General features: G+C 41.8%; 1 protein-coding gene across 1 annotated transcript in view; it reads right to left on the reverse strand.

Moving 5' to 3' along the window:
• The window catches only part of runx3 (RUNX family transcription factor 3), a 128,290-nt gene that overhangs the window by 64,562 nt on the left and 50,774 nt on the right, over positions 1 to 12,954 (reverse strand). Inside the window, exon 3 of the mRNA XM_074692686.1 lies at positions 2,010 to 2,119. Coding sequence (XP_074548787.1) covers positions 2,010 to 2,119 — 110 coding nt within the window. The remainder of the gene's footprint in view (positions 1 to 2,009; positions 2,120 to 12,954) is intronic.

Here is a 12,954-nt window from a genome sequence, read left to right on the forward strand (position 1 = left end):
CAGTTGTGCAGCCAGAGTCTGTGCAGTAGAGACTGTGAGGGATTCTGGGAGAATCTAAGTGAAGCCGGGTGACAAAAATAATGTATTTTTTTTTTTCTTTCAAGAGTCTAATCACTTCTTGACTCTACCTCCCGACATATTTAACAACCCCGAAAAAAATACACGAGAACGTCAATCATCGTTAAACGTGACGTAAAGCCTTATTTTTAACCTCGTATAACCAATGAAAACAAAGCTTTTCAGGAAAAAGAGGACTTGAATACAAGGCAGCCAAATGATATCTTCAAATCACCACAACAATGGGGCGTGAGAAACATTTCTATGAGGCGTATCTATTTTCTAAAGTTTGACCACAGCCCATCTGAAATGACTGGAGAGACTGATTTTTTTTTACCTATACTGCAGCCGGCCACCAGGGGGAGCAGTTTTCGTGGCGACCTCACTTCGAGCCGAGCAAGATGACGCCCATTTTTTTTACAGCCTATGGTTCTACATACAGTGAATAATCAGGATGAGCGAATTTAGACATTTTCTGTTCATATAGAAAAGCAATTCTGTGACTAATTCAGTTACTTTCCCCAGTAAGTAACAAGTAGCTATAACTCATTACTTTTTTGAAGTACTTTGCCCAACCTGGTTGATATGAGAAAAGTTAGGAAGTGTAAAGTGCATATAAATATGTATCTAAGAATTAAGGTTTGTAATCACACAATCATTTTAAATGGGCCTGCTGTCAGAATTCATTTATCCTTGTCTGTTTTAAAAGCAGCACTCACTGTTTAGTACTGCAAGCAGCCGGGGATCATGTTTTTCTGTGTATAACACAACAAGCACTGATTGAACATGTCACTGATGGCTGATGGGGGATCCCTGGGTACTAAATGGCCCACTGCCCTGCTGAAAAAGCTTTGTCTTTTTATCTGTCTCTCCCTCACTCTCACCCTCTCCTTTGGCCCTTAAGTCCCTTCTCCTATGGCCCCTGGCAGCAGTTTTTTTTTTTAATAGACCCAGGGGTCAGATGGAAAACATACACTCATAAACAGTATCTATTATTCATGCCCTACAGCCCGTTGATCCACTTGCAGTGCACACTGGCTACAACAGCTGTCCAGTCAGTGACAGAATGATGTGATCAGTCTGTCAGCAGCGTGTAATCACATGAACACAGGTTAATATCCAGCTGTTATAACCAAAGTGGTTATCAAAGTAACTTACTTTGATGAACACATCTGTGCGGCAGCTCTGCACAGTTTTCACAGCAAGCTGAGAATAAACACTTGTTGTACGCAGTTGATTTGTTTATTTACTTTTCTTATCAACTTGCATCAAATACTGAGATAAAATTGACCCTTAAAGTATTTTGTTAATTTGTAACTGAGGAATTTTCGGCACACTAATTGTGTCGCTGGACAATGTGAGCATTTTGTGTCTAAGTGGGCCCTGCTTGGCCCCGGGTTGACAGCGTGTTAGTGTACTGATCCATTAGTGTCCCCAAAGGCCTTGTGATGACATACACTGGTAATACACACTAATACACACATTGGAGCTTTTCTTTGGAGAATTTTTTGCTGATGGTATCAGTAGCAGCTTGGGTGGTTTTGGTGTGTGAGTGTGTGTATGTGTGTGTGTGTAAGTGTTGTAGGTTGATAGATGGGGCAGATGGATATTTGTGCTCATATGTGCATTTGGGGTCTCGCAGCTCGTAATGCTTTCGCTTGGGTTCGAGTCGAGACTGATGTCTGTTTCCCCTTTGACACCCCACCCTCATCCACCCTCACACACCCCCCACTTGTTCTCGCAAATCGCCCTCAATCCTCCTCTTTCTTTCAGACCCCACCCAGCCTGCATAGAAAGCTCAGCAGTAAGTGAGTCCCGCTAAAGACCTCTAATGATTTTAATCATCTGCAATCAGGTGCAGAAGTCAAGAGTCTCTGAATGAGAGACAGAAAGAGAGGATTGCTCTTTCAGGGGGAAGCAGAGGGAGGCGTGTGGAAGCGTGGCACAATTACCTTCAGAACTCCGCAGGAACATGACTCCCAAGTCTGAAGCAGAGAGATGGGGATTGGGAGCGCCATCCTGGCTCAAACAGGCTTGATTTGTTGGCTGCCTCATGCGATATCTGAAACAAGAGAATCTTGAATCCTCATCATGTAATTTGAAAGTTGGTTTCCAGCTCATCACTGTAACCCAGCTCATTAGATGAGTTCAGTGCTATGTCTTGATGATTTTAACTTTAGGTTGTGGTTCATTGACTGAGGGAGAGACTGAATGGTAACGGAAAGGGATGGAGTTCGTTATGTCTGGTTAACGAGGATGTGGAAGCCAGAGGAGTTTTATGTTTGATGTGATTAAAACTGCAAGCCGTCTTTGCTTCTTTTTGATTGGTCAAAACTATTACAGACGCTCTTTAAAGAAGGGGAATGTATCAAACTAATTCAAATGAGACCCAGTATACACTTTTCTTCTTACAACATTGCTTTTTCAGCAATCAGATCCCAAAACCCTGAGAAAAACAGAGGATCCACATCCTCCACTGAGATAAAAAAAGTCTAACTTTCAACATTGACTGTGTTTTAGTGGAGCACCACATTCGGAACATTGCAAAGTTGTTTGTGGCTGCTGAGGGAGCCAGTGAGGAGGGGAGGTAAGGAGGGGGAGGGAGATTTGAGCTGGGCCCTGCCAGAGCCGCATGAAGGAGGACCACCCAGGGTGGCGTCAGGAGGTTGGCAGGGGTTCAGGGAGGTTGGTTGTAGGGCCGGCTAGCAGCCTGTGCCCGGGGCTGAGGCAGCAGGCGGCAGCAGACACTCTGAGGCCCTGCCAGAGTGGACAGAGAAATTCAGCTCAGCCCACAAAGGCCACTTCAGAGACACAGCATAACACAGCAGAGCCCCAGTGGTAGAGAGTGTGTGTGTGTGTGTACGCAGGGCAGAGTGTATGTGTTTCTGTCCACCCATGTAGGTCGCGCAGAGCCTGGGGTAAGTTAAAGGATATTTTTAGGATTCAGTTTCCCCTGATATAAGAGACCTCCCATATGGAAATGAAGAGGTTAGGCCAGAAAATGTTTATTCATAAGAAGTCCAGACTTCAGCAGTCTCGCATCTTTTTTTGGGATGTTCCTGCTCTGCTGAGCAGTACATATAGCACAGCACTGCCCCTCTTTTCCACGCACAAACACTAGTTTTAACCTGCAAAGTCAGATTGACCATTTACCCTCTGCTAGTGGTCGATGAGACTGCCAAAAAAAAGGCCTTTCCTCTCGTGTTTATCTCTTCCAACAGGATCAGTCACTTCATCCCAGCACTTACTGCTTATAAACTCCTTGACAAATCAAATTAGTATATAGCTTCTCTCAGCAGTTTACTGCCTTGCTGCCATAGTATCATTTATCACCCTGTAATTCACTTTGGTGTGTAAATTCACTTTAGCAGATCTTCTGGGTCTGTCCGCAGTCGAGGACGTCATAGAGAGGGGATGCTGTTTGAGTTCAAACACCTTCGTTTATCCTTTAGAGGATTGTTGAGGGACAGGTTGCTGGCCAATCGGATCAACTCCCAAAAGACTGTACGTGCTTTACCTGTATATATGTATTTCTTACAGCTGTTATCTTAAATGCGATGTAGATGAGTCTCAAAACTAAAAATTTAAAAATTACTTTCTATTTTGCACTTTTCTGCTTCCCTAGTTAAGCTTAAGCAGAATGGAAAATAATGTCACCCCTGCACTTTTAAGGGGCACATTTTACTATTTAAAAACAAACAAAAAAACTCCCAGATAGCCCACTTGGCAAGTCAAAGTTATACGCACCAAATGTCAAAAGGAAGTTAAATAGTAACAAAGAACTTTAAGTGTGAGCTACCAACAGAAGCTAAGCATGTAAAAGTAACTAAACCAACGCTAGTGGTCAAACACTTAACAAGGTCAGCTGAACACTCTTTTGGACAGTGCAAAATGCCACCTGTGAAAGGCACTAATAAAGGGAAATTAAACACTGATAGAGGAAATATTTATAAATGAAAAGTCATTTAATACGTTCAAGCAATAAAAAACATTCACACATGTTAAAATTTTCAATACCAGTGCAAGAATTTACAGTTTGTACTATTGGATTTTTTCTAGGTTCTAATAAGAGTTTCATATGAAAAAATGAAAAAAACAAGGAATGTGAGTAAGACCAAAAAAAAAAGTCAGCAATTAATTGCAAACAACAATCAAACTGAAACAGACTGTTCATCAGCTGATCAAAAGTTAAGACCATATCTAAAAATAGATAAATTTATACATACATAAATAAATAAAAACTTAAAATAACATTTTCCATAAGGAATTAGTAATGAGAAGCTCTGTTTTCCGAGCAAATTTTGTTTTGGCATACTTGATGCAAGTGTTTCCAGGAGGCTACAGAGAAAGTTACTCCAACTGGTGAAGATGGCTTCATGGAGGGCATCCACTGTCTGAAACTGATGTCTGTTTTTTATAAACTTCCTTTGCCATCAATTCCCAAATGTTCTGACTGTGATTTAGATCAGGGGGATATGCAGGATGGTCCCAAAGAATAAGGTTATTCCTCCAGAAGAAGTCCTTTGTCAGGCGGCCATTGTGAACTGCAGGGTTGTCCTTGCCACACAGACCAGGGCCCTCAGTCATGAAGGAGGCCCCTGTAACATCTTCACAAAGCCAGCTTCCATTTATGAAGGAGGCCCCTGTACAACCTGAAGCTCCATTGTTCCATTAAAAGAAAAATCCCCAGATCATCATGATAGCGCTTCGTCCACTGGAGGTGGAGGGGGTGGCCACTCAAGTGGGATCTCCTCGTCATGCCAGTAACGTAGCAACGCTTCTCATCAGAGAATAAAACTCTCTTCCACATATTTGTTGCTCTTTTGCAAAGTCCAAAGAGACAATTTTGTGGCATTGAAGGAGACAAGGCCTTTAAGGAAGATTTTTGTTCTTAAAGCCCATCCCTTGCAGATGCTGTCTGATAGTTATTAGGCTGCAGTCGGCACCAGTAACAACCTAAATTGGGCCAAGGGTCATCCCATGTCAGCCACTCAAGCTTAGGGCCAATTACTTTTTTTTGGAGTCACTTGACATTTTTCTTACGTCACCTTGAGGATCTTTTAATAAATTGAAAATGTCTGTCTCACTGCTTTCAACCTCAGCAGCGATGATGCCTTTTAAGAGGCCTTGCTTATGCAGCTAAACAATCAGACCATGTTCCAATAGAGAAAGCTTTTTAGCCTTTGTCACCAAGAGGTCATCATTATATAAATATCAAACACAAAATAACATTAAATCCACATTTTTGTGCAGATTTTTGTCTTTTTAAGGCCATGGTCTTTAACTTTTGATCAGGTGATAAAGAGTCTGTTTCAGTTTGATTGTAGTCTTCAATAAATTGCATACTCATCGTAATTTTCATGTAATTTTTTACCTGGTCTTAAATTTTAATCAGGTGTGTATACGCTTACCATCTGTTGATGCTGCACTTGATTTTTCAGATCTGCAGAAACTTAAATTCTAAAAGTAGATAACTAATGACCAGATGTTTGTTCACACATACCATGAATCCTATTTCTTCAGCCTCACATGGGTATTTAGTTTAATTTAATTGGTGAACCTGGTCAGGTACTTGTGGCGCCTTGATGTATTAAAGGAATAATTGTCAGTCAGTGAGCAGTCTCCTCCTTCCTGAGCTGGCACACTGCACCTTCTTCTCCAGCATCTCCAGCATCTTGTTTGAGTTGAGTAGGGCTCATGCAGGGTAAGGCAGGTGTTTGGCTGATCTCCACAACCTATTTCCCAAGGCTGTTCATCATTGTCACTGCCACAGCCCAAATCCCACTCTCCCCCCTCAATCTCAGAGCCTCCAGCAGCCAGCCGTCTTAAAGACTTACAGATCCACCTCTGCTTTCAGCTGCGATCAGACGTAGTTGCCCGTGTAACGCCCCACTGCTCCCTTCTTCCCATCTTTCACTTGGGTGAATCTGTGTACCTCATCACTTTTGTTGCTTTTGAATTTTCTAATACTCATTCTCTCACCATCAGCCTACAAGCCCTGGTCCTGGCCATATCCATCAATGCAGATAAATCACCCCAATCTTTCTCCATTGACCTCCTCTACAACACATTTGCAATTAATTTATTTTGCCTTGGTTTCCTCTCTTTGTACCTCCCCTTCCCCTTGATCCATGGCAGAGCAGTCTGGAAATGATTTTGACGCTTTAGTTGTAGCGTGCAGCTGCCTGTTGGGGACGTTTTGCACTCTTTGGCTTTTTTATAGGGGAGATACAATAACAGTTTAGAAGAGAGGGATTATTGATTAAAAATTTTTTAACACAACTATAAATCTTATAAGCAGCTGTGTTGAGAGGAAGTACAATTTGTGTTTATTATGTGATAAAGGAAAGAGAAACGTGAAAGCAGCCTCCAAAGCCATGAACGTGGCAGAATTGTGTATCTTTGCTTTCTACATGCTGGTGAAGCGGTTGGCTGTGGCAACTGGGACATTTTGGAGGTGTGACTTTATGAAACTGTGTTAACGGCTCTCCACCCTGCTCATCTCCTGCTGACAAACAAACACTTTTCAAGTCCCACACACATTCACCATGTCTCAGTTTGCTTTATCATTGCACTGAGGGTGTGTTTGCACTGAGGGTGGGTTTGTAGATGCAGCTATGCAACTTTCATATCTTAAAACATTTGTGGGAAAAAAAAATCAATGATGGTTTTCTTTTTGTTTTTAGGTTTATTGCAATTTTAAGCAGTTTGTTGTAGTGATAAATAAAAATACTCCTAAAATTTGGAATACAGTATGTAAAAATGTAAGAATATGTCCTGGTGGACTTGCACTATGATAGGTAGCTTAAAGGGTATAGGAACAATCAATCTGTATAATTCTCATTAACTTGTACTAAATCTATGTATTTCATTTGTATTGCACTAACCTACAATCCTTTATAAAGCACATTGAGACCGCCTAAATGGAAGTTTAGCACTACAGATATTTTGACTTGTTAAAAAAAGAAGATGCTGATGCTGATGAACACTGTATTCTATTGAGATACATGGTCCTGATATTGCTCACTGCCAACCAGGAAATCAAAGAGCTCAGAGCCATTGAAAATGTGGTGTTGGACTTGGTGAAACGAAAGTGAAACATGACCAAACTGTTGAGCCACTGTAGTTATTTCTGTTCATACTACACTCGTCCTCCTCCAAGCAAGATTTAAGACCCACCAACATGCTGATGACATTTTACATGGACATGCTAGGACCAAAGAAAATAACTGTACTGCGTTGAAGAGATATGCCCTGTCGCACTAAGGCCCCTTTTACACGACAATGCTTCATCTGTAAACGCCAAAACGTAGTGAAAAAAATTTGTGTTTACAGGAAAGGCAGAGGGACTGAAAACGCTGTTGTAAGCATGCCAGGCCTGTAGTCGGCGCTATAACTGTCTTGTCCAGAAGAAGCTTTTGGTAGATCTCCACCACAGTAGAGTTGAGCTGATCATCTGGAGAATTGGTGCATACCATAGACTGTAAAAAAAATGGACGTCCGCTTGCTCAGCTCGAAGTGAGGTCTCCACAAATTCGGCTTTCCTGCCATTCCAGATGGGCAGTGGTCAAACTCTAAAAAATTAATACTCCTCGTAAAAATGGTTCTCACGTCCAATTGTTGTGGTAATTTGAAGATATCATTTGGCTGCCTTGTATTAAAGTCGTCTTTTTCCTGAAAAGTTGTGTTCTCATTAGTTATACAAGGTTCAAAATGACGCTTTACGTAATGTTTAACGATGATTGACAGCTGCCGTTCTCGTGTATTTTTTGTGGGGATTGTAAAATATGTCGGGAGGTAGAGTCAAGAAGTGATAAGACTCTCGAAAGAAAAAAAAAGTTTCATTTTTGTCACTCAGCTCCACTGAGATTCTTCCAGAATCCCTCATCGTCTCTACTGCGCAGACTCTGGCTGCACAACAGCTACTAATGGCTGCGCCTGTGACGGAGGAATTTTGGCTTCAAAACCGTACAATGGTAAATGGTGGAGCCACACTGTCCACTCTATATGCAGTCTATGGTGAATACTAAGTGCAGAAGTGGGGCAACAGATGCACATTTTGTTGAAAGACAGTGAGCAGATTGAGCAGCACAAGCACAACACGGTAGTACGCGACGATCGTGACAATGGTACTGTTGTCCTGTTGTATGTGCTCACGCGAAGCGGAGTGTGACATCAGCGTTTCCACTGAAAACGCCAGCTTACTGTTTACACGGCAATGGTGCGGGCAGCGTTTCAGAAAAATCCCACTCTGGAGGCCGTTTTTAAAAGTTTGCATTTTGGGTCGGCTGAAAAGCCGTTTCCATGTAAACACAAGGCTGAAACGCAACAGTACTTTTGCGTTTCACCCAAAACCTTTCTCACGTAAACAGCCCCTAAGTCGCCAATACCTGATGTAGCTTTTTCAGTCAGTATCTGATGCAAGATCAGAAAGGTACACTAAAAATCCAAAGCACTTGCCTGTAATCTGTTTAAATGAGTGAAAGCTCATTGTGAGGTCGCCCACTCAGAGGCACAGCTCAGCTCACATGACTGACAGGTGCCCTATAGCTGTTAATATGGATCCTCAAAGCCTGCGTCACTTCCAATATGGCCGTGACGTCAAACATCTGTTTCAGAATCAGATGGGTGACCTAGTGGCAACTACATCCATTAATTACCATAACAGTGTATAGGTTCAAAAAGTTCCTGACTATCATAATACATGAGAGGATCAAAAAGAACACATTGTAAGTGTGGTGATGGAATTCTGTGGCTATAAAACCCTCATGCTTTACAGTCAATTATGTGGCCACTGGTCAAACTGTTGTTTATATCACCACAACATTGGTCAATTTGTTATCCTCACATCCTACTTCAAGCAAATGTGTGTGTGTTGTGCTGTAGTACACTACACTGATCAGTATATAGTCTTGTGTTAATCCAGTAGCTTTTCCGGGGGGGGGGGTGTCTTTCCCCCCCAAGTGCTAAATTGGCTAATTTCCCGCCACCCCACACCCCCTTAACCACACCACTCACTTGTGTACACACACTCACAGACACTTGCCCATCCTTCTCCGTTGTTCTGAGGAAGAAGGAGAGGATTAATCCTAATTGTGGTATGTGGAAGCCTGGAGAGAAGCCAGGATTACTTGGGGCTTCTTCCTAATCCACAGAGATGCAGATGGTAATGCTCCCTCCTCATCTCTTGGCAGCTGCCTGCGCTGAATGAGTGTATGCATCGGACACACGCCACTCCCACACACGCATACAGCGGAGTACAGTTTCATGAGCACAGCAGCCCTTAAGTATAGGTTCTGTGTCCTGAATCATTGAGGTTGGTGATTCATTTCTCCCACTGCAACCTTAGCCTCTCTGAGTGTGTGAGGCTGTGGCCTTGCGTCAGGGCCACTCGCTTCTGTTTATGTCTGCTGTCGTGTACGCAAGCTACACCCCCAGCTGACGCATTGCCACCTCAGTAGGGTTAACCCAGTGTACTTAAGAGACACATTTAACCTTCAGTGCAGTCTGCCCATTCATTGTGACTGAGAAGACTTGCTCTTTGACTTTGGCTTTGTCAATTAGTGGATGTTGCACTTACATCAATAGAAAAGACACTCAAAATGAGGAAACTTTAGTCTTTCATTGGGCATTCAAGCATTCAAATAAAATATAGAGATTGTTGTATCAGCCCGAAAACAAAAAACAGAAAGACAGCCTACCAGGTCAAGCCTCCATGCTGCCCAAAATATTTTCATATTAGTCTTCAGATTACAGGAAGATTTTCTAACTAATTGAACCTGCACTGCAACTTTTATGCTTATATCATTAAATGTTTTAACCTTATTTTTTACTGCAATTTTATTGTGTTTTATTGTATGTGGAAAAGGTTAAATACAATAATTTTGGACATCCCCTAAAATGCTACAGACACCTATATTTTTGGCACATATCCCTCTGTGTCACCTGCACATTGAAATTTTGATGCTATCAAGTTTTGTGATATCAGAGTATTCTTGTCTGAAAAAGTGTTACATAACCAACCTTTGAAGGCAGTACGTGTAAAAACAAGCCTACAGGCTCTGGTAAGCTTTCTGCCCTGCAGCATTAAAGTCTATGCTGGACACTTTCTGCCCTGTCAGTCCTCTCCACCATTACACTGGATGTTGTGTGAGAAGCCGCAGGCTTGCCCTTCTCTCTTAACAAAATCACGTCAAAAAGCAATTAATATCTTAATACCTCCATCAACTGCAACCACCAAGCCGCCAAAAGGCCGGACTCTTTGTTTTTTCCGCCTCTGTGTCGGCTGCCGTGCAGCTCTCGCCTGGCCCGTGGTTTCCTCGGTTTCATTTCCCAGTGCCCCGGTGGTCAGCTGTGGTTTTCAGGGGGCATGGGGTGGGAGGTTGTGGGCAGGAAGGTCCCCCACTCTCCCAAAGCATTAAGTACTACTCTCTGGGCCTGAGAGCTCCAGTGGCCACAGCTCTGGCCTGATCTAATGCAGGGGCCTACAGATCAGACCTGACCAGAGACACTCATCCACTATGAACTCTCAGACACACTATTACACCAGTCAACACCCCTGATCATTACAGATGGTTTGATCTCTTGGGATGTTCATAATGTTGGACTTAGTGGTTTCTCGTTTACTTTATTCTGTTCTGTTTCAGAGGACTTGACTCAACAGCACAGCACTGAATCAGAATCAGAAATACTTTAGGATCCCCTAGGAGAAGTAGCTTTTTTGGTACAGTTACTCCCATTCAAAAAGTGTAAACATATAAAATATAAGATATAAGAAAGTACAAAATATAATCATAAGTGCCACATAAAACTGAATGTATTACAAATATAAATATGTACGATATAGAATGTATGTTACAAAAATGACATTATAATTATGGGTTATTGCACAAATACTGACATTAGTAATACGTCATGCAAAGAGGTAATGATTGCACGATAATAATTACCAGTACTGTGTCACATAAAACATCATCAATCAAAAAGTGATTTAAGATGTTGTACCTGATGTTCTTAAGCCACATACAGTTCTGATAAAGCCATATGTTTATGCATTTAGACTTCATTTACGTCTTTATCAGAAGTCAAGTTTTTCATCTAACACAAATTTACTCAATGCAATCCTCAAAGTACTTTTCAGATCTCTGAACCAGATACTTTGTGAACACAATACCTTGTCATAGTTAGGTGTTTCTCTTTAAATTAAATAAATAGATAAATAAACAATAATAATAAAAGAAAACGTAGCTCTTGAAAGTGAAGAAAAGGATTAGTTTTGACTCCTGAGCCATGGCTCCACAATATTTGGTTTCCCTACATTTTATTCATTTCTCTTGGCAAGCACAACCAGTAACTGGTGGAAGGTCTTGGCAGAATACGGGATAAAAACTCATGATTAAAGGGACAAAAATAAGTACTGTATATAGCCCATGTATCCATTAACTACTGAGAAGAGAAACAGATCAAGCAAAAAATTGTTTTTCTTTAACCCCTGGCCCAGCCTGTTAGTCTTTATGATATGCAGAATATCTTTACTCAGATGTTTTCCTCCTCTCTTCTCTGTTGAACCTTTTTTTGGTTGTCATTGATGTTGTTGTTGTTGCACCCTCTTCCCAGCATATGCTTCATGGATTTTTGTTTGAACATGATCAGTGTGGCTGATTGGCCCCAATGCTTAATGTAAGCTTTTGTAGCCTCACAAACTACATGCGTTTGCAGGACTGTCCAGGGCCATCGGGTCCCAAACAGCAGGCCCACACACCTTGGCTAACTGGGTGGTGGTGCTTTTGAGTGCACTGTAGTGGTTTGGCCCGGGCCCCTGCCTGGCCTGCCTGCCAGCGCCTGTGCTTTAACTCCTCTGGACAGTTTGCCTTACCGTGCTGTACGAGACCTGGCTATACAGCTTTTTCTTTACTGTCAGACAGTAGCTATGTAGCAGCTGTTCAAACACGTATGTATTAAAGCAGCTGTATTAATGGCTTTATGTTGGAGCCTTTCTGAAACAGAGGTTCTGATATAGTTAGAAAAAACACTAGTTGTTGGAGTGATGGTGGTCTTATGCATAGGAATGCTGATGTTGGCTTGCTCTTTCAAGGGCATATTGTGGTGTAGAGTGATGGCCTGGTCCCAGCTGGACTAGGCTGGACTTCAGGTAGTGAATTTTGAAGTGTGTAGTGTATGAATGATTGCCCCAACTTGGACAGCTTGGTTGTCTTTAAAGTCTTGGGCTATATGTGATTTGGCAATAGTGAGCTCATTGTCTTTTCATGACCACAGGTTTTGTGATTATGGGGTTCACATACTTCATCTGCTTTAGGCTGCAGGTTTTTTTAGGGCTTGGATTTATCTTTTGAAATGGATAAGACGATGAAACAGTTGAACAACTGAGCACTGATTGTTGACAGTTTAAAGCATAGAAGAACTACTGCAATTCATCCTGTACAAGCTCGTCATTAAAAAGATTGATTTACTATTTATCCCGCTGACAGCCCAGATAGGGAAGAGTCATAATTCTGTGCACTGGGAGATTAAATTCCTGTATCGCTGTCAGCTACATTAACTGACTTCCTGGATCTCAATTCAATTAGTGCAGCAGCATTCTCTAGCATTAATAAATCAATAGTGACGGCTTGCTGATAGACATGGAGCATAGAGTACATTGAAGATGCTCTGTGCACACCTACTTTTAAACAACTGGACAGAAATTCTACATCAGTTACAGTTTATCTCTGCAGTGTTCAGTACTATTAATTCATGATTTGCACCCTTGCTGCTGAAAACAGCCAAGCAACATATTAGATGAGGTTTTAGCAATCCTTCCAAGTAACAGGAATAGACTTGTCAGATAATCATTGATGGATTTAAACCTTAAACTCACAAAAAACACAACTTCTGAAG

Source organism: Halichoeres trimaculatus, unplaced genomic scaffold (genome assembly GCF_033239565.1).
Source record: "Halichoeres trimaculatus isolate MK-OKI-2021-1 unplaced genomic scaffold, fHalTri1.1 fHalTri1_scaffold_17, whole genome shotgun sequence".
NCBI classification, from domain to species: domain Eukaryota; kingdom Metazoa; phylum Chordata; class Actinopteri; order Labriformes; family Labridae; genus Halichoeres; species Halichoeres trimaculatus.